Source organism: Ciconia boyciana, chromosome 20 (assembly GCF_034638445.1).
Source record: "Ciconia boyciana chromosome 20, ASM3463844v1, whole genome shotgun sequence".
Taxonomy (NCBI): Eukaryota; Metazoa; Chordata; class Aves; order Ciconiiformes; family Ciconiidae; genus Ciconia; species Ciconia boyciana.
The window spans coordinates 342135-362049 of NC_132953.1; the positions used below are offsets into that span (position 1 = coordinate 342135).

Consider the following 19915-nt stretch of genomic DNA (forward strand, 5'->3'; position numbering starts at 1 on the left):
AAAGTTGCTCGGTGCATTGATAAACCTCCTTGGTTCGGCTCAGAGGCCCTCGACCCCCGGTGTGGCTGTCCCACAGCAGTGTAAAACCTTGCCGTATCCAGCCACGTTTGTATTAACCAAATCTGCCTGATTTTGGCCCTAAATATTTTGCGGGTGTGGGCAGTGCAATTTTAGGGTTTGGGGGTTGAGACCTCGCTCAAACAGCGATGCTCCCCGCAGCGGGGAGGGCAGGAGCGGGCTGGCGGCTACGGCCGGTGGCACAGCCTATGCAACGAGCACCGCTGGCTTAATTAAACACCGATCCGGCTGCAACGGGAGCAGGGCTGGGGGGAAATTCCCGTTCCACCGGGAGCACTTCCCAGGACCGGTATGGGGGCTGCAGACGCGGGAGGGGCAGCGGCTGGAGGAGGGTCCTGTGAGCTCCCTGCTGCCGGGAGAGCCGGGGCCGGGATCGGGATCGGGACCGGGATCGGGACCGGGACCGGGATCGGGATCGGGATCGGGATCGGGATCGGGATCGGGATCGGGGCCGGGACCGGCGTGCACGGAGCCCAGTGGCGCGGCCCCGCCTCTCGGGGCGCGGGAAAAGCCGCGGCCCCGCCCCCGCGGTCCGCCCCACAGCCAATGGGAAGCGGCGGGCGAGCGGCGGGCGACGCCGATTGGCTTGCTCGCTGCGGCGCGGCGCGGTTGCTAGGGGGAAGCGGCAGCGGCGGGGCGGCATGGCGGGCATGGCGCTGGGTCTGGGGCCGGGCGTGCTGCTGCTGCAGCTGCTCTGGGGCCTGGCGCTGCTGCTCTGCCTGGTGCTGTCCCGGGCGGCCGGACGGGCCCGGTGAGCGGCGGGTAAAGGGGTTGGGAGGGTGTGATCAGGTCGGGTCCGGTGCTGAGGCCGCTCTCCCCGCAGGTTCGCCGTGGTGTTAGTGACGCTGGGAGCCGCCATCCTCAGCGCCGCGCTGCTGCTCTTCCCCCGGGAGGACGAGCGCCCGGCTACAGCCGCTGCTGACGAGGTGAGCCCACGCCACGGCCTGCCTGGCCGAGGAGGCCCGGGGGTGGCGGGATGTTACCTCAGGGAAAGCCCCAGCTGCCGCTCTGAGGCCCTGGGGATGGGCCTTTACCTCAGGGAAAGCTCCAGTTGCTGCCCTGAGGCCCCGGGGATGGGCCTTTACCTCAGGATGGAGTCCAGGGACAGGCCTTTCTCTCAGGGATGGCTCTCACAGGTGCCCCGAGGCCCCGGGGATGGGCTTTTACCTCAGGATGGAGTCCAGGGACAGGCCTTTCCCTCAGGGCTGGCCCCCATGGGTGCCCCAAGGCCCCGGGGATGGGCCTTTACCTCAGGGAAGGCTCCCACTGCTGCCCTGAGGCCCCGGGGATGGGCCTTTCCTCAGGATGGAGTCCAGGGACAGGCCTTTCTCTCAGGGATGGCCCTCACAGGTGCCCCAAGGCCCCGGGGATGGGCTTTTACCTCAGGATGGAGTCCAAGGACAAGCCTTTACCTCAGGGCTGGCCCCCATGGGTGCCCCAAGGCCCCGGGGATGGGCCTTTACCTCAGGGATGGCCCCAACAGCCACCCTGAGGCCATGGGGATGGGCCTTTACCTCAGGGAAGGCTCCCACTGCTGCCCTGAGGCCCCGGGGATGGGCCTTTCCTCAGGATGGAGTCCAGGGACAGGCCTTTCCCTCAGGGCTGGCCCTCATGGGTGCCCCGAGGCCCCGGGGATGGGCCTTTACCTCAAGGATGGCCCCAGCTGCCGCCCTGAGGATGGGCCTTGACCTCAGGGATGGTCCTGTGCTGCCTTTTCGGTCTCCTGCAGCTCCTGCTCCGGCGCAGGCTCCCATTGGTGCAGGCTGTGTCACTCACAGAGCGGGCATCTATTTATTTCCGTAACGAAATCCCTTATTTACATGCCGTTGTACGTGACCTATGGGTTTTAGCCCCCATTCTCCCATCCCCAGGCCCAAGGGGCTCTGTGCAGGAATGGCACCCGTACTTTTATCCCTCCCAGCCCTGAGCTCGAGCAGCTTCTGCTCCCCCTCTGCCATCCCCTTTCACAGCTTGGTCCTGGCTCTCTTGTCCTCCCACCTGCCTCCATCTTCCAACACACCTTGGAGCATGGCAATAGCCACGCGGCAGGTAGTTTTGATAATTTTCCATCTAATTCTGCAGCCTTTCACTTTCCCCCAGCTCTGTTTTCTATTTTAAAGCTCAGTAACTGCATTTTGGCTCTCTTGTAGGTTATTACCGCGCTCAAGCATGGAGCCATCTGTGTTTTTAGACAGCCCCTTGTCTGTGTTGTCAGGCACAGGCATCTCCCTCGATTCTCCCTGCCTGTACGACCGCTGCCTGAGCCACGATCTTGAGCTTTCCCAGAGCTCTTTGAGCTTTGAATACACTAAGTTTTGTGGCGTTTTAGGTGCCATATCCTCTGTTCTATTATTAATGCACATTAATTATTGTTCTTCTAGATCTTGATCTGTGTAAATCGCTACTAAAGATCCTTGTAAGTTTTTTCTTTTCTCTGCCTTGCGTGGGACCTGCTCGTGTAAAGGTTGGAAGCGAGATGAAGGGCAGCCGAGCGCATGTTTGTGCCCGGGAGGCCAGCAGAAATGGAAAGCTTATTTTTTTTCGGATCTTCAATTGGACTGGACTTGCCCTGACTATCAATAATACATGACCTGGGCTTTCTGCACCGAAACTCTGCTAATTGGCTAATTAAAAAGTGAAACGTGCAGAAGGAGCCAAGGCGTTGCTCACAAGAGACTCTTTCTGCAGCAGCACCAAGGCTGAGCGTGTGCTAATGCGTTTTAGAAAACTGAGCCGGGGGTGAGCAAAGCTCTGGGGTAGTCTCAGGCGCCGACAGGATGATTTCATAACCAGCCTTCTTGTGGTTGGTTTCTCACTGTGTCTTGCCTGGCCGCTGTATCTTCCTTTTTAAAATCTTTTTCTTTTCTTTTTTGCCCCCGTTTCCCTTCTAAGAGGGAAGAATTGTGCGCAGCTCCTTGCAGCGCTGGGAGGTTTGCGGCTGGGCAGAGCTGCCGCAGGTTTTGACTCGTGTGTCTTCCCTGTGCTCGGTACTGTGCTGCTCTTTTCCTCCACATTAGCTTTCCCACGAGCAGCTTTTTTCAGAGGAAAGGGATTCTTCTTTCAATCATTTGTCGCACACCCTGCTTCCCACAGAGAACATCTGTGTCAGGAATGAAAAGCAAGGGGAGAAAATCTGGGGGAACCCCAAAGGTTTTCCTCCTGGGGTGATCTTCTTGGGCAGTCCTCTTATCCAGGATGTGGTATGCTCCCTCCAGGCTCCTGGCGCAGACCAAGGCTGTAACGTGTGTTGTGGGCGTTTTTTTCCTGCTCTCTGCAGATCGTGGACACCTTCTTTATCGGCCGCTTCGTCCTCCTGGCGGTGATGAGCCTGGTCTTACTTGGGTGCCTGTTCCTCCTCCTGATTTACCACCTCATGGAGCCGATATACGCCAAACCACTCCACAGCAGCTAGCGGCAGCTGGAGGCAGCAATCCCCACGAAGAGAAAATCCCATTTTCATGGCAACAAACCAGGAAGGGAGACCAGGAGACTGGTGCGGAGGTGAACACGCCGAGTTTTTCCGAGCTCGGAAAGAGCCGGTGAAGCAAGCGAAGCATGTCGCTTGCACCCAGCGCTGCGTCTTTCATCTTTAAAGGCAAAGTTTGGACTGAGCACGAGCGCTTTCCTCTCCAGGGACTCTGCAGACTGCAAAGGTGCTTTAACCTCTCTCTTCTTTTCTCTTTTACAGGAGAGTTGAAATCCATGCACTTTGTACTACACTTGATTCAATGAATTGAACCGAGCTGAGATGGTTTGTTACCGTTATCCACAAGAGATGGTTTTTTATTGTTCCTTTTTCACTGTAGTTTTAATAAAACTCTCTGAGAAACCCCTGACTCGGTCTTTATTTATTCTCTTTTGCCACCCTTTGGTGACGGTGTCTCTGAAAACCGCCTTTTCCTGTGGCAGACGTGGGGGTGTTTTTGGAAATTGAACGTGTGGTTGTGGATTGTTGGGGACAGTCCCTTTGGCCGTTTACTCCTCTCTTGTCTCTGCGACTGGCACTTCCTGCAGCATTCCCAGGAACGAGCTGAACGATCTGGCTTCATTTGGTGGGGGATTTGAAACGGGGGAGTAATCCCTGTTCCCTGAAATCTCCCCTCCGCAAGGATGCGGAGGAAAGCCGGGTCTCACCTCCCTGCTCTAAACAATCCTGCCAGCCCATGAAAAAACCCTCGTGCTTCTCAAGGACCGTGCTGATACCCAAGGGTCTCCCACGTGTGGTGGGACCCCAAGTTGTCACCCTGGGGTGGGGAGCTGAAGGCTCACAGTTTCTGCTACCCTAAAATATAAAAACATCGCTCACACTAGTGCAGACCGCTGGCTGAAGCCGGTAGTTGACTCCAATACCTTTCCTCTTGGGGAGAGAAAACACTTTTTATATTTTTCAGCAGCAGCAATGGGGTCAAATCCCATTTATCTCTGTTTTTTCATGGAAACGGAGGGGAAGAGCCCTGCTGAAGGGGAGCGGGGAGGCTGGGCCAAGCTGTCAGCTGGCAGATACCTCCGTCCCCTGCCCATGCTGCAAATCAATCTGTTGATAGCAGCGGCTCGCACAGGCTGGATGTCTGTACTTAACTAGCAATAATTACTGCTTTGCCCTGTCTTAGCCATCCCTCAATAGCGATGGTTTATTTTCTTGCATGAAATCTCACAAGGCTTTTAACTCGCTTGCAGGAGAAAAGCATTTTGGTGGCCCGGAGCGTCGTGCGACCGTTTCGGAGCAGGGAAGGAGCCTTTACCATCCATGCTGTGCTGCGGAGAGGTTCCCGCAGGTGCCCCGCGGTAGCTGGGTGAGGTGAGTTACGTTGCGGCTCGCGTTTTCCAGCCCCGGAGGGATGAAGGCGCTCAGCCTTTCACGGTTGAGAGGGCAGCGAGTATTGCTGTGAGGTTAAAGCCGAGTGCGAGACAGTGCCGCAGCCCTGAGCTGTGCTCAGGGGCAATATAGCCAAAAACCTGAGGGCAAGAAACTCGTAGCTCTTGTACAGTCTGTTTTCTTTTTTCCCCATTTTAGAGATTTTTTTTTTTTTTTGACCTTTTTTCATTTTGAACTGAAGATGGTGACCAGTAAATAAAAGAACGGGCCGGCTTCTTCCAGCCCTGTCCTGCCAGCTGTCAGTCACAAAATATCGCTATCAGGACATGAAAGATTAATAAGGCAGAGCTAGCGGGCTCGGAGACCATGCTTCCCCTGCAGAAAATGCCCCAGCACCCAGGAGCCCTAACTCGGTCAGCTAAAAATGTGTAAGTACATTTAAAAAAAAAAATAGGGCAGAGGAGTATCTACTTTTTGAGCCGCGTAAACGCTCAATCCCTTCGTATCCTGAAGCCTATGTCCAAGGGAGTCGAACTATCATGTTAAGGAACACGCTGAGCATTTATGCAACACAAGCGCATCGGGTCTCTTGGTGATTTTGAAGTTACGCCTGAAACAAAACTCATATTTAATTCATCATCTTAATAACATTTATGAACACGAAGCTAGTCTTGCAGCTCGCTCCGGCTCAGCGCCTGCCATGTCTTTATTCCCCGTGCTTGTGCGAGAGCAGCGGGCTGATTTGGAGAGCCTCGGTGAGGCCGCGGTGGCAAACCGTGCCAGCCGGAGATGGCAGCGTTTTGCCAGGCTTCGAGTCCGACGAACGGGGAAACCGCGGCAAAAGCAGCTGGGGCACTAAAAAAAACAACCCTAAAAGCAGAAACGTGAAGCTTCTTCCAGTTTCACGCTGTAAATAAACCCAAGATAGTTGCTTTTCCTGTCCCCTTAATCTGTTTGTAACTAAAATCAGTCAAAATCATGCGGGGGGGTATTTTGGGGAGAGCGGAAAGCCACGCTGCAGGAGGGGCGTGGTGGCTCTTGCACGAGGAGGCCGTTTTGGTGCTTTCCCCAAAATCCTGCTAATTGGGGAAAGAGCCCCATGTGCTCTCACCCCCTCCCCCCAGACATTTCGAGCTCCATCCTCATCCTTCGCCACCCTTGGCAGCGGGGAACGAACGGCTGGATGAACTCAACCCGGGCTCTCTCCGTGTATTTATTTATTCTGGGCAATTCTGCTCCTCCCCACGCAGGGGCTTTCCAGACGGTTCCTGTTTATTTTTGGGAAAGGAAAGACCGCGTCAAGGAATTGGTATGAGCTGGAGCTGCTTTCCAACCAGCCCCAAATGGTGATTTTTTTTTTTCTTTTTTTCTGCCGTCCCCCACCCAAACCTTCAGCTCCTGGAGGATAACCTCTCGCTAGCACATCTGCCTCTGTCTAGCACCCTGATCTTTTTGTTTTGCAATTAATATGTAGCAGGAGGGTGGCTTTGGCTTAAATCCCAACCTCAGTCGCTGGCGAAGGTGTTGGGAGCTCAGGAGATGATATAGCCAAGGAGCCCTGCTCCGGCCCAGCTTTCTCCCAAAACTGCGAGCAAATGATCCCAGCTTTCCTCTTGCAGGGTGGGAGCGCCAGGTGTTCCGTGTCCCGAGGAGATGGTCCCATGCAGGCGAAAAATCCTGCTAAATCCCAGCGAGAGAAACCCGCCGTGCCAAAAGGGATGTTTGCACAAGATATCGCGCGCACCAGGAGGAGGGCAGCCAAACTGCTTTCAGGTCAGGTGGGAAAACAGCCCTTTTCCCCCCTAAATTCCCTGTCTGGCTCGTTAGAAATGAGGAGGGATGCTCCCGCAACCGGGATGCCGGTACCCAGCTCGTCACAGGCTTACACGACCGGAGGGCAGCTGCTCGCTCCTGCCCGAGGCTGGGCAGCGAGCGGGGCTGGAGGGAGAGCAAGTGTCTGCAGGAGAAACTCCTCTCCTTGATTTAAGGTCCTTGAATGACGGCAATTCCTCACGCCTCGTGCTGCGCTCTGCCGGCACTTAATTACCCTCACTGGTAAAAGCTGGCCTCTTATTTCCACCTTGACTTTGCTGACTTCAGCTTCCCTGCTGTTGAATCCTGCTTTGCCTTTGGCTGCTAATTAAAAAGCCCTTCAGCGTTCACCGGCTGCTCCTTGCATAGGTAATTACGGACCGTGCCCCAGCCACCTCTTCACCTTCACAGCAGCGCGGCGGACCGACGGCGTTCCTCCAAAATATGTGCAACCCCTTCCCAGGCTGCCTCCTTCGCTCAGCCGAAACGGTTATCGCCGCGGTGGGGGCTGTGGTGTCACCTATAGAAAAACACCCAGGCTCTGCATTTACCAAAGGGACTCCTAACGAGCTCGTTTCAGGCGCGATGTTTTTTCCCATCCGCAGGACAGCAGCGGACGTGTGTTCGTGCTCTCCTGGCTTGAACAGCCCCCTCGCCGAAGGGGCTCGTGGCAGGGGGAAAAGCAGCGGCCCCTTCTCCGGCGGAGGAGGAACGAGACGAGGTGAGTTGCAGGCTTCTCCCAGAGGAGCTCAGCTCGATTTAAACAGTCCTTTGGCTGGGGCAAACCCAAGGGATCCCTCACTGCCTTCCCGTCCGCCCCTCGATCTCCGAAATCTCAGCAAGATCTGGGGTTTCCTTTGGCATTTGGCTCCTTATTTTTTTAAGTTTAAAACTGCCGTGGGCTGTCTGCCCTTTCTCCTTGCTCCTGGCAGCGCAGCCAAAGCTGCTCAGACTTTCCAAACATGAGTGGGACGTGGCCCAGGCCTAAATTTGTCCCGGAAAAACTATGAGCAGCTGAAAGAACAGGCAGGAGGTGGGGGGAAAAGAGGAAGAAAGGGGGGAAAAAAACCCCGACTTGCTTTTGCAATAAGCCCCTGTGTGTGTCAGGGCTTGTGAGATTTTTTTTTTTTTTTTTTTTTGCTTGAAAATGTATTTCAAGCCCCCCGTCCTCCTCCTCAAGGTGGACGGCAATTAAGCAAAGTGAAAGCTCAGTCACACATGCACTGAAATAACCGTTCTCAGCCTGGTGCATGGCATCTTTGCTGGCATCATTGATCCTTGTGCCGTCAGAGGCCACGTTTGCCAGGAGCCATGCAGCCTGGGGATGCCACGATGTCAGCCCTTCATCTCTGCTGAGCACAGACCCTGTCGTGACGCCTCTCCCTATGACTCCATCAGGGTTCATCTCAGGTCGGGGTTATTTCCCTGGGAAAAAGGGCAATTGGGGATTTTGCTTTTCTCTGCCTGCCTCATCATTTCTCCTGCTTTCTGCCCCAGGGATCTGCAGGCAACCAGCGAGTTTTCAAAGCCCCGTCAAGCATCTCCGCTTGCTCCCGGGGGTCAGCGTGGAGGGGACCAAAGGCCTTCGCCACCTCAAACGCGCGGCTGCCACTCTCTTGAGTTGCCTGTCCCGCCCCGTGCTGCTCCATCGCCTTGCAGGGGTTTACAGGGAGCTGATCCAACTGGCCAGCAGGTTTTCTTCTTTTTTTTTTTTTTTCCCCTTCACTGATGAAATCAGCACTTAATAAAATCACATCAGGCCCAGATGTTTTCTCCTTGGGTTAAGATCCAAAGAGATGAAGTCAATTAGAGTTCAGATTTATACCGGGCATAAACGCAGCCCCTGGCACCCGCTGCTGCTCTCTTCTGGGCGGGGAGCTGGAGCCTGCCTGGCCGCAATCCCTCGATGGCGAGCAGGCTGGGAAACACACCCCACAGCTCGCAAACGCCCCGTGCGCCCCAGCTCCTCGCACATCAAAGTCGGGGCCCCCCCACGAGCGCGCAGCTGGCCACAGAGCTGGCCCCCACCTTAATCAAGTGACGCTGCCGGGGCCTCCCAGACCCACCTCTGCCCAGGGGAGACCGCGTGGCCGGCAGGCCAGCAATGCCGGTTTAACCTCCCGGGGACTCCGGCTGTCGCACGGCTCCTTCTAATTAGGAGGTGTCTAACGAAGACCGTCAGCCGCCCACGCTGGACTGAGAGCAGCCACGGTATGCAAGCAGCTGTTCGCCGTGGTGTGGGGGCTGATGCGTGGCTACGGGTCCTTCTTTTGGGGCTAAATGGTACGAATTAGGAATAGTAATAATCAGGAAAAATGCCATTTTGGGGGTTTTTTTCAGTGAGATGAAACGAGGAACAAACCCAGCTGAATTAGGGCTCAGTGAAAAGCCCAAGGATGTTCTCTACGTAGAATAAGCGGTGCTTTGTCGGTGAAGTAGTGCCTTAAGTGATTTGGCACAGTCCTCCTGGTCTGATATCCTGAAATACCGAGCACCGGGATGGGGCAGGCTTGCAAACGAGAGGCTGCACGTGGAAAACAGCAAGCAGAGGGGCACGATCGCTGCCCCCAAGTTCACGCAGATCTGGCCAAGCCCCACCAGGAAACGGCACGGACTGGCAACACAGGTTTCGCACATTTTTATTAATAAAACGGCCGACGGCGAAGAATCGGCCCAGAAAACCGGTCGGACGGGGCCCTCGGACTGCTCCTCGCCGCTGCCTCCCTCCGAAGCAAACCCACGGTGGCAGTACGAGCCCGCGGGGCTGTGCCTGAGACCGTGCCTCGGCTCTGCCGAGACGAACGCGCTCCCGGCGTGCCCCAGCCTCTCTCCTCCCTCGGGGCCTCTTGGCTCGGGGCGGCTCGCGGGGGGCACGTCAAAACTCCTTAAACCTGCGGGGAGAGAAGCGAGCGGCTGAGCGCAGTGGGCACCATTCAGCAGGTGGTGGGGTCAATGACCGGTGCCGCGGTGCTGCCGGAGAGATGGAAAGGGAAATGGCTCTGCCGGGAAACCTCATCCCCATCTGCACCGCAAGCCTGGAGGAGAAGCAGGTGCAAGGAGGAGATCCGGCCACCGTTTCGTCTCCAGCCGAAGCTGAAACATCCCCAAAAAAACCCCCCAGCGTTTGTGCCTCCTCTCCACAAGCCGCTCCAGAGACAGCGCGCTCCCCAAAGCCCCCTAAGGCATTGCGGTATTTCCAGAAACCGAGCCAGCTGCTTCCCCCAGCACAAAACAGCTGGATTTTGGTGCAAATGGGGACGGTGCCAACCCGGCCAGGACAGTCCTCGCCCCAACCAGCCCTGGCACCAGAGAGCAGAGCCCGACAGCCCTCCACCGGCGGCCAGAGAAGGAGATTTGGGCCGCACTTACCGCAGGGCGAGGCCCAGACTATTGGTCTTTCACCTGCAAACACAAGACATAAAGGACCAAACGTTCGCGGGGGGTCTGGGGTCTGGCACCCCACCACTGGGACTGGCTGCGGCCCCTTCACCCTCGGTGCTCGCGGGGGGGCTTTGGTGGCAATCGGAGACAGGCCAGTGCTGATTTGGAGATTATTTACGCCCTCGCTGCAGTGATTTGGCCACGGATTTGATTAGCAAGCCCGCACTCTGTGTAATCAAGCTCATTAGCATGGGTGGGTAAGTCAGCCTATAAATTCGGCTGTCTCAAGTGCATTAATCAATGTTTTGCTAATTGGGCATCTGGGCTAACGTCTCATAAGTCAGCCGGAGACAAGGATGCGCTGCCCACCCGCCCATCCGCGCTCTCTTCCCCGGCCATCGCGATTTGATCCTTTGATTCTCAAATCTTGATCTGAGCCCTTAAATTATCAGTGAAGTGGCTGTTTCTAGGCTGAGCCTGCCAAGCGAAACCCGAAATCGGGGCGAATCAGGCTTGCATTTGCATTTAATCCTCAGGGCTCAAGCGGGGATACTCACACCGAGCTACTTCCCATCCAGCACTGACTCTGTCAGCTGCACGCTAGAGCTACAAAGACACAAGGACGGCGCGTTTAGCACCGAGAGAGTTTCACGAGGTGTGGATGGCTAAAATCCCCCGGGTGCTGCCCTGGCTCGAGGTGGAAATGTCTCTTTGTGCCCACAGGAGCGAGAGGTCGGGCAGACGGCCTCGCAAAGCCCGACGTGATGCCCGCGCGGAGATGCAGCAGTGACAGCAAGGGATAACAAACGTCTTTCCAGAGCGGCACCGACGCCGTGTTTTGGCATCGCGGGACCGGAGGCCGCCCCGAGGCGGTACGTACGTACCCTCTCTTCCTCGCTATGCAGCCGCACCACCCGCGGACCTCTTTGACCACCACGCGAGCGAGGAGCTGCAAGAGGAAAGGTGGAGGATCGCTGTGGGGCCAACGGCTCTGCAGCCACCAGCCTCGGCGTGAGGTTTCCATCGCCAGGAGAGAAATTTTAAGGCTCTCCCTAGGGAAGATCGCATGAACTAAAACCGTGCATGAAGGAGGTCGTTGGGAAAAGCCAAGTGGGTGGAGGTAAAGGTTTGGAGTCGATACAGGGCTTTGCAATTCGCCCTGTGCCTGGCTGTCTCCCAAGGGCTGTCCCTGCCCTCTGCCAGCGAGCGGGCGGCTAAAACGGAGCCGTTGAATATCCAGGGCAGCAAAACGACTCCTGCCGGGGAGGGACCTACCAGGCAAGCCAAGACGTCGGCTGCTATCAACATGTAGAAGACGTTATTCCAGCCCGTGGGGGAGATGAGCCCTGCGAGCAGCGGCCCTAGCGCGGCACCTGCGAGGGAGCACGAGACACATTAGGAGATGCCCTGTGCACGGGGGAGAGGGGGTCAGGACCCCCCAGCACGGCAACACCGGGGGAAATCAGTGCTGGGTATCCCCCAACTGTACGGACCTATGGATCCTGTGCCGTCAATGATGGCCGTGACAGTAGAAAGGGCTTTGGCGTTTCCTTTGAGAGACTCGTGGGTTCCCTGTAGGGACGGAGGAGCAAAACATAAGGAGGAGAAGTGGCTTTGGGGTCTGCAGCTGGCAAGTCCTAGCGTGAGGCCGCTCACACCCCGGGGAGCAATTTCCATGCATCGGACCCAGCCGTAGATGGGAAGACGGAACTCAGACACTGCCTGCAGCCAAGCCACAGCAAAACCAGGATCGCCAACAGCGGGCAGCAATCCCCGGTGATTTCCCAGCAAATTTTTCCACTCTGATTGTGCTTAGAGGGAGATGCAGCGGGGCCAAAGCAGAGTCATGCGACCAAGGTGAAAAAGCAATAGGAAAAAAAGTGTTTAAGGGAGGGTGTGGACCGCACGAGGTGCGACAGCCCTGCCCTTCGCCGCCGGGCTTCAGAGGCATTGGAAAACTAAGCTAAAATGTAAAAATCCCAGCAAACATCCCTCCAGGAAAGAGGAACAGCCTTTGGGTGTGCAAGGGCAGCGTGGCAGGGTCTGAGGTGCGCTTCTTACCAAATCTGCCGAAACGGCTGTCGTGATGAGAGCGTAGGGCCCGTTAACCAGAGCGCCGCAGATGATCAGCATCGCTACGAGGAACAAGACAGCCACGGAGGTACCCGGGAAGAGATTAAATCTTTGAGTGCAGGGAGCAGCAGGACATCGGGTCCATCGTCCCCGGCCCATGTGCGGACATCACTGTCCCACGCATCCGTCTCCTGCGCATCTCCGTTTTCCCCCAGAGAGCACACCCGGCAGGCAGCAAACGCTCATCCAGCACCACCCTCCCCCAAATCATGGACCGGGAGCCCGGCTCAAGAGGAGAAATAAAGGCGAGTGAGTCCGCAGCATCTCCCATCGCCCCTTCGGTGACAGGAGTCGGCTGTGCCAGGGAGCTCCTTACCTATTGACGTGCCGATGCCATTCTGGCCGACATGGTTATACAGGAACAGCTGGACAAGAGACATGAGATGAACCCGTTACAGCTATTCCAGCTGTTTTCCCAAGCATTTTCCTTGCAGCAGCACCCCGGGGACAGGACGGAGAAGGTGGGGACCTGAATTATCGCCGGCGCCAAGCTTGGCAGACCCCCCCTCTACGCAGCGTTTGAAGAGGAGAGCACCAGCCGGGACGGGGAGCCGAGCGCGCCCTTGGCTCTGCCTCCCGCCGTCTGCCTGCCAGATGAAATACCTGGCAGCTGGCAAAGAGAGGTGCTGCCGCGATTTATGGCCCGGCGAGGCTCGCGCGCCTCCCCGCCGGCTGAAGCCAGACGGTAATTTGCCCCGCCAGCGCTATCGGGGGACGCGGACGTGATGCGGCCTCTCGGCTTTTCAGTGCGCGCCAGCTTCTTGGAGGGGAGAGGCTCACAACCCCGAGCCAGCCAGGCTTGGATTACAGTTAATTAGCCGCGTTTTTGCGGCAGCAAAGCCAAGCGAGCTCCGTGCAGGTGCTCGGGAAGGACATCCCGGCCAAGTGCCGGCGGAGCATGAGGCCGTCGGCACGGGGGCTTTCAGGATGCAAAGCAAAGAGATGAAAGCTGGACCGGCCCAGTGGGACCCCCAAGGCTTTAAGACAGAGCGCGGCTATGGCAGGAGGGAGGAAAAAACCAGACCTAAAGGGGTTTTTTAGCTGTCAAGGACTATACGATCCCCTCCCGGCCCCCAGATCTGGATGTCCACCCTGGGAACATCTGGATCGATCCCAGCTCTCGTCTCAGCTGAGCGTGTGACCGGCTCATCCCGGGTGCTTGGGAAGAGGAAGGCAGCCGTGACTCAAAGGAGCCAGAGGAGAGGAAACCCTCGTGACCGGGTTTTTTTCCCCGCATGACAACGCACCATGGGAGCAGCGATGACCAGCATCACGCAGCACGTGGTGGCTCTGCCGCCGGTGTAGTCAGAGATGAGGCCGGCAAAGATCCCCCCTGCAAGAAGGAGTCGCAGGTATCGGTCACGCCGCCCCAGCAGCAAAGCTTTGCCCTTGGCTTAACCCAAAATCCAACGAGATGCTGCACTGTGATGCTCTTTCAACCCCCCTCTTTTGAGCGAGAGGCCCCCAGGGTTAACTATAATAATATCAGGGCGAAGAGCTTTGATTTAGCCACACTGCTTTCTCCCTGCAGATGGTTTCCCTACACCTGCATGCAGCTCTGGTCCCTTCCACGCTTGCAAAATGTATTATTTATCTAAGAGAAAGGAGAGCCTGAGCAAGCGAAACCCAAGGAAAAGTGTTGCGATGGTCACCTGGATGGCAAAATAAAAGCGAGGGACGTTTGCTGCCTGCTGAGTGCTACAGATGCTGAATAAACCTCGCTACGGTGCTCCGGGGAAAGACATGGTGTTACCGGCAAAGCGTTCCCGTGGAGGGGACTTTCCATCAAGGCCAGGATTGTCCCCAGACCACCCCCAATCCCCCCTCTCTGCCCAGGTACGTGACAAACCTAAAATGCCCCCGACGTCAAAGAGGGTCGACAGGTCCCCGGCTTCCTTGGCACCGAAATGAGCTGCGAGGGAGAGGGGAGGGGTGAGGAGATGCTCCCCTTGCCAGGCTCGCTCCCGCCTCACCGTCCCCAAAAACTCACCGACGTTCACGATATAGAGGGGCAGCCAGTAGAGGAAGGTGTAGCTCACCAGCTTGGCAAAGAGCAGGCAAAGGGAGAACTCCACCACGCCCTGGGAGGAGAGGAGAAGACATCAGAGGAGCCTCCTTCTCCCAGCCTTCTCCGGATGGGGGGGTGGTTTTTTTTCCCCAGTTTTTTGCCCTGCAGGCACCCCATTGACGGGGGGGCTGCCCTGGCTTTGCTCTTTCCTCCATCCCCGTCACGACGCAAGGAGCATCCCGCGACTCACGGGTATCCGGAGCGCCCCGAGGAAGCTGATGGCTTCAGGCTCCTCGGCTGGTTCCTTGGGGCTGTCGGCGCGATCCGCGCTGCTCTGGCCTGAGCTGCTCAGCGGCCCCTCGTTGGAGGTGACCACTTCAGGATCCTTCTCGTTGGAGGTCACCCCTCCAGCGTCCTCCTCGTCGGAGGCCATCTAAAAGCAAGCCAAAGGCAGGAGATGTGGCTCTCATTGCTGGAAGGGGCTGAAACATCAGATTTGGTGCCGGGACATGACCCAGAGGATGCTCCCACTGGAATAGCAACGAGCGTCCTCTGTGATAACCGAACATCGCTCTAATTTCTGACGTTACGGCCTGCTGCCCCCGTTGTTTCGCTGTAAACCGAGCGACCACCCAGCCCAGGACAAGCCCGCTGGGAATCGATGCGACTCACGTGATGCAGAGGCGGGCTGCAGCCAACGTCCTCGGGATCTGCAGGGAGAAAGGAGATCCCGTGAGAGCTCGGACCAGCCCCGCTCCGCCTGCTCTCCCTCCAGCATCTCACACCACAGGGGAGAAATGTGGGGCTGGGAACCCCGCGGGACTGGGCTGCGTCTCCAGGTACCCGCTTCCCGGCAGCGAAAAACCCTGGTAAAATCCCAAAGGGCTTCCCAAATGTCTCCTAGAAAGACAGGCTGAGAGGAGCGAGCGGCACAGGGGCTGAGCCTGCCTGGATGACCCCAAAGGATGCCGAGCATCCCCGTGGTGGTCGGGTCCACAGCCCTGCTTGCCACAAGCTGGAAAGAAGTATTTGGGGTTGCCAAAAATGCTTGGAGATGGGTAAGGACTAAAATTGTGCTCCCGCTGATCTCAGCGTTACGCCAGGCGTCTGCTGCACCCCGGATCACGCCACTCACACTCCACGAGGAAGAAGAAGCAGATGACGCCCATGGCGGCGATGATGATGCCAGGCACGACGAAGGACAGGCCCCAGGCGGAGGAAACCCAGACGCCGGCGATGAGCGACCCTAAGATGTTGCCGACAGAGGTGTGCGAGTTCCAGATGCCCATGATCAAACCTCTCCTGCCGGGGACAGAGCCGGGGTTGGCATCGCTGGGGCAGCTGCCAGGGCCAACAGGGACCAGGACCGGGGTGGGACACGCCAGAGAAACACTCACTTTCCCTTCCCAAACCAGTTCCCGACGCACGCCACGACAGAGGGCCAGCCGGTCGTCTGCACCAGCCCGTTGCAGACCTGGCAAGAGATAGGCAGCATCACGCAACAGCGTCGGCACCCGGTGAGTGCCGACTTGATCCATAGAGCGCAGCCCCTGCCTTGTTTCGGGTAGCCGGGCTCAAAAAGAGCCACCCCCATCCCAAAGCTGTCGAGAAAACACTCAGTTTGGGTTGGTTTTTTTTCTGCTGGGGCAATCCTGGAGCCGTTTGCATCGTTCCCGTGGCTAAATCGGGAGCGGCTGGTGTTGCCAAACCGCCCGCCCGCCCTGCTTGGCAAGACGGGCGCGCCCGGCGGTTTCGGCGCCCACGCCACGCGCGACCGGGTTTTGCGGAGAGTGGAAATGCCCGGTGTTGTTCTGCTCGGAAACTGGGCCACCCCCATCCCTGAAAGCCGCCAAAAAATCGGGATGTGGCCGCAGCGGTAAAATCCAGAGCCTGGGCATCCTCCAGCACGGACGCACCTGCATGATGATGAAGTACCAGAGGACGTGGATGTCCCAGAAGTAGCCGAGGCCGAAGAGCGCGGTGAAGAGCCCGCTCAGCAGCATCCCCCCCGACAGGTAGTAGCGCAGGGGGAGCCGCTCCCCGAAAATGCCGCTGCGGAGAGAGGGAGGAGCACGGACAGGAAATTTCCCGTTAGCACGACCCCATCCCAACGGAAACCAGTTCCCTGGCGGACTGGTGCAAACTGGTGTGCGGAGGACAAGGGGTGCAAAGGACCCAGGTACCTGATAAACATCCCGATGGCGTAGGCCACCAGGAAGGCGTTATCCAGCGCCCCAAAAAGCTCCTTGTAGTTGTCCCCATCTGGAAAAGAAATATTAGGGCCCCGTCAGCCTGGCCCCCATCTTGTTTTCCCTCCCCGTGGCAGCTCGTCCCCGTCCCCGTCCCCAAAACCCTCCTCCCCGGGGTGGGGGTTCTCGGAGCGTGGCCGGGTGCCATCGGCGTTGGGATCCCGTCCCATCCCGGCCCCGATTTCGCCACCCGCTGCTGCTCTTTGGTCCGGGGGCACAGGGCATCTGCGCGCTGCTTAATTACCTGTGGGTGCCTAACGAGCACCCTGTCAAAACCTCTGCCCAGGCCCAGGCTTAGGGCAGGGGGGGAGCCCACCTCGGCTGCCACGAGGGTAGTTTTGGGGGTGACTGGGGGGGCTCAGCCTTACCGAAGGGTGCCCAGCTGCACCACGTGCTGCTGTTGGAGTCGTTGTGGGGGTTCGGGCCCAAGGCCGAGCAATTGGGGTGCAGCTGGCTCTGCGGGGAGAGGAAAAGGGTGAAATGGGGGTGCTCCAGGACCCCCACGTCCCCTCTGCCCGCGGCCGGGGCGAGGCTGGAGCTAACCTTGACGATGCTGATGGGTTTTCGGGAGAGGTGGTAGCTGGTGTAGCAGAAGAAGGTCAGCACCAGCGTCAGCCCCCGATACCTGCGGGATGAAGCGAGCGGAGGGGTCAGGGATGGTGGGACAAGGACGGGGACAGGGGTGGGTGGCCTGTCACCATCCCGGCTGGCACAGCCCGGCCCGGCGGGGACGGCTCGGCCAGCTCCAGCCTTGGCGTTAGCCGTGCTCTTCTTTCCCCCCACCCCCAAATTGCTGCTTTTTGGAGAAAAATATCAGGTGGGGGGGGGGGTGGGAGCCAGGTTGAATCCTGGGGTGCGAATTTTGGACGTGCGCACGCAGCTCCGGCGCTATTTAACCTGCGGGGTCTTAGGAACACGTGGGAAAGGGGAAAAACGGGCTCGTTTCTGCGTGTTTCCCCGGCAAAATACCCCCTCGGCACCAAACGGGGACGATGCTGCCGGATCGGTGAGCTGAACCGGCTCAGCCAAGCCCCTAGGGAGGTGACCAGCCCCCCCCAAAACAGCCAAGGATGCGGCTTAAAAAGATCAGGGGAGTTTTTTGGTGTTTCCCCTTCCTCGAGCCGCCGTCCCGGCAAACCGTGGGGTGAGCAAGCGCCTTCCGGCTGTCACGGGTGGAAAGATGGCACAAGACCGTGGCTGATTCATCATCACTCCCGGCGTTAATTAAAGACGAGCTGGGGGAAAAAAAAAAAAGCAGGGGGGCGATGCCCCGAGCAAAACCCGCTGCGGGTTCTCCACCGAGTAGCGACTTTATCCCTTTTGCTTGAATTAAATGCAGGAAAATGGGGGAAAATAGGGGAAAAATGGGGTTTGCACTCAGGGATGGGGACGCTGCTCCCGGCAAAGCCAATGGGTGATGCCTGGAGAAGCCCAAAGAGGCTCCAGCACCCTCGGGAGCGGGGGGAGCACCTCCAAGGGGCCCCATCCTGCATTTAAGAGGGGTTTTGCAGAGGGTTTTACGGCGGCACAGAGGGTGCGAGGGGCCGGGGCACTGAGAAATGTCACGGGGTTGCTCCAAGTTTAGAAAAGAAAAAAAGCCCTTTTTTTTTTTTGCACTTTTAGCCCATCCCGCTCTGCTTCGCAGTTTCACTTCTTCATGAAACTGCAGCGATTCCAGACACCCTGCAAATCCAGGGCAGCTCTCAGCGCCGGGGTGCTGGCTCCGAGACCGCACCACAGCTAAAAAATGTTGTTTCCACCCCGAAAAAATAAATAACACCCCCAAAATCACTGCTGCTGACTGCAGGGCTGATCCGGGGGGAGCGGAGAGGCCGTGGCGAGAAAGGGGAAGAGAAATTTCACGTGCCGTACCCGACTCGGCCGGATATTTGGGGTTGGTTGTTTGGTTTTTTTTGCCCCCACGTGTTCTTGCAGGGAAAATTACAGCTGACGGAAAAGCACAGGGGTTGTTGGGCAACAGGCTTCCAAAAAAAAAGAGATATATGAAATAAAATCAAAGCTCAGCGGGCTCGTCACCTCGCCAAAAGGGCGGGAAACCGGTGGGGTCTTGGCGTCGGCCGCATCCCACCCAATTTTGAAGGCGAGGGCCTGGCACGTGCGGAGGGGCAGCTCGAGGCTCGCCGGGCGCTGCTGCCCATCTGGGGGTCCCCGCGGGGTCCCCCCGCCCAGCCGAACCCCCCGGGCTCGGTGCCGGTGCTGCGCTGGATCCGGTCTCATGGTGGATGACCGTGAGATCTGCGCTGGATCCGGTCTCACGGTGCCCGAGCGGTGATGCTCGGTGCCGGTCCCCGGGCAAGTGACCTTAGGTCCACTGTTGGTCCCCGGGTGAGTGACCCCCGGTCCAGGGCCGGGTCCCCGGCCCGGTGCCGGTCCCCTGGTCCAAGGCCGCTCCCCATCCCGGTCCCCTGGTCCAGGGCCGATCCCCAGCCCGGTACCAGTCCCCGGGCAAGTGACCCCCGGTCCAGGGCCGGGTCCCCATCCCGGTGCCGGTCCCCTGGTCCAGGGCCGCTCCCTAGCCCGGTACCGGTGCGCAGGGCCGGTCCCCCTCCCGGTGCCGGTCGCCCCATCCCGGTGCCGGTCCCCTGGTCCAGGGCCGGTCCCCCTCCCGGTGCCGGTCCCCCTCCCGGTGCCGGTCCCCTGGTCCAGGGCCGGTCCCCCTCCCGGTGCCGGTCGCCCCATCCCGGTGCCGGTCCCCTGGTCCAGGGCCGGTCCCCCTCCCGGTGCCGGTCCCCATCCCGGTGCCGGTCCCCTGGTCCAGGGCCGGTCCCCCTCCCGGTGCCGGTCCCCATCCCGGTGCCGGTCCCCCCAGCCCGGCTGCCCCCGGCCCCGGTCCCCGCTCACCGGCTGTCCCGGGGGAGGGCGCGGAGCAGGCGGACGCCGGGGGCGAGCGCTGCCCTCATGGCGGGCGGCGGCGGAGCTGCGCTCCCCCCGCTGCTTTTCACCGCCCCGCGGGGCCGCCGCTCCCCGCCCCGGTCCCGCCCCGGCCCCGGCTCCTTCCCGGATGCAGCCCCGCGGAGCCCCGCGCCCGGCCGCTCCTCCCGCCCCGAGGGGCGAAACCGGCCCCGGTTAAAACCAAATCCCCGCAAAACCCGGCTGGGAGGAGGGGAAAGCACCGCCGGGCCCCGGGGGGGGGGGAAGGGCCGAGGGGGCTCACCCGCACCCCGGCCCCTCCGCGGGGCTCCGGGGCTCTCCCCAGCCGCTGGTTTCCAGCGGAAAACGCCGGGTTTAACTTTGCCGCTCATTTTGCCATCATCCCCCCAAGGGCTTCGCGGCGCCGATTTGGGCTAAGGCACCGCAGCCGGGCTCTGGGGGCAGCTGCAGGGGTTTGGGGAGCCCCCAGAGGTTTCACGCCAGGAGAAATCCCCCTCCCGCTACCAAAGGATCCCATTTACACCGCCGGGACAGGGCAGGTCGTGA

At 58.9% G+C, this 19915-nt stretch overlaps 2 protein-coding genes and 1 long non-coding RNA gene across 4 annotated transcripts; 2 read left to right on the forward strand and 1 right to left on the reverse strand.

Annotated features, from left to right (window-relative positions):
* The first annotated feature begins 698 nt into the window (after positions 1 to 698).
* On the forward strand, positions 699 to 3907 carry TMEM218 (transmembrane protein 218). 2 transcript variants are annotated; one of them, XR_012045903.1, is made up of 4 exons: positions 699 to 829; positions 902 to 1004; positions 3356 to 3579; positions 3767 to 3907. XR_012045903.1 is itself a non-coding variant. In XM_072884577.1 (3 exons), exons 1-3 carry the CDS (start codon positions 720 to 722, stop codon positions 3488 to 3490), a joined length of 348 nt encoding a protein of 115 aa, XP_072740678.1. In that variant the 5' UTR covers positions 699 to 719; the 3' UTR covers positions 3491 to 3907. The 2 variants fall into 2 exon arrangements, 1 of the variants encoding a protein (XP_072740678.1); XM_072884577.1 differs by having other exon boundaries at positions 3356 to 3907.
* Positions 3908 to 6585: 2678 nt separating this feature from the next.
* LOC140661774 (uncharacterized) lies at positions 6586 to 8263 on the forward strand. The gene is made up of 3 exons (XR_012045881.1): positions 6586 to 6667; positions 7312 to 7427; positions 8204 to 8263. It is a non-coding gene; the product is annotated as an uncharacterized lncRNA (long non-coding RNA).
* Positions 8264 to 9329: 1066 nt separating this feature from the next.
* SLC37A2 (solute carrier family 37 member 2) lies at positions 9330 to 19464 on the reverse strand. Its single transcript, XM_072884470.1, has 18 exons — positions 19340 to 19464; positions 17021 to 17102; positions 16846 to 16933; positions 16412 to 16490; positions 16145 to 16280; positions 15626 to 15702; positions 15364 to 15530; positions 14901 to 14938; positions 14479 to 14661; positions 14211 to 14301; positions 14070 to 14132; positions 13468 to 13553; positions 12537 to 12585; positions 12149 to 12222; positions 11581 to 11659; positions 11363 to 11460; positions 10972 to 11036; positions 9330 to 9597 (listed from the first exon to the last, which is right to left on the reverse strand). The coding sequence occupies exons 1-18, from the start codon at positions 19396 to 19398 to the stop codon at positions 9582 to 9584; spliced, it is 1530 nt and encodes a 509-aa protein (XP_072740571.1). The 5' UTR covers positions 19399 to 19464; the 3' UTR covers positions 9330 to 9581.
* Positions 19465 to 19915: the final 451 nt, after the last annotated feature.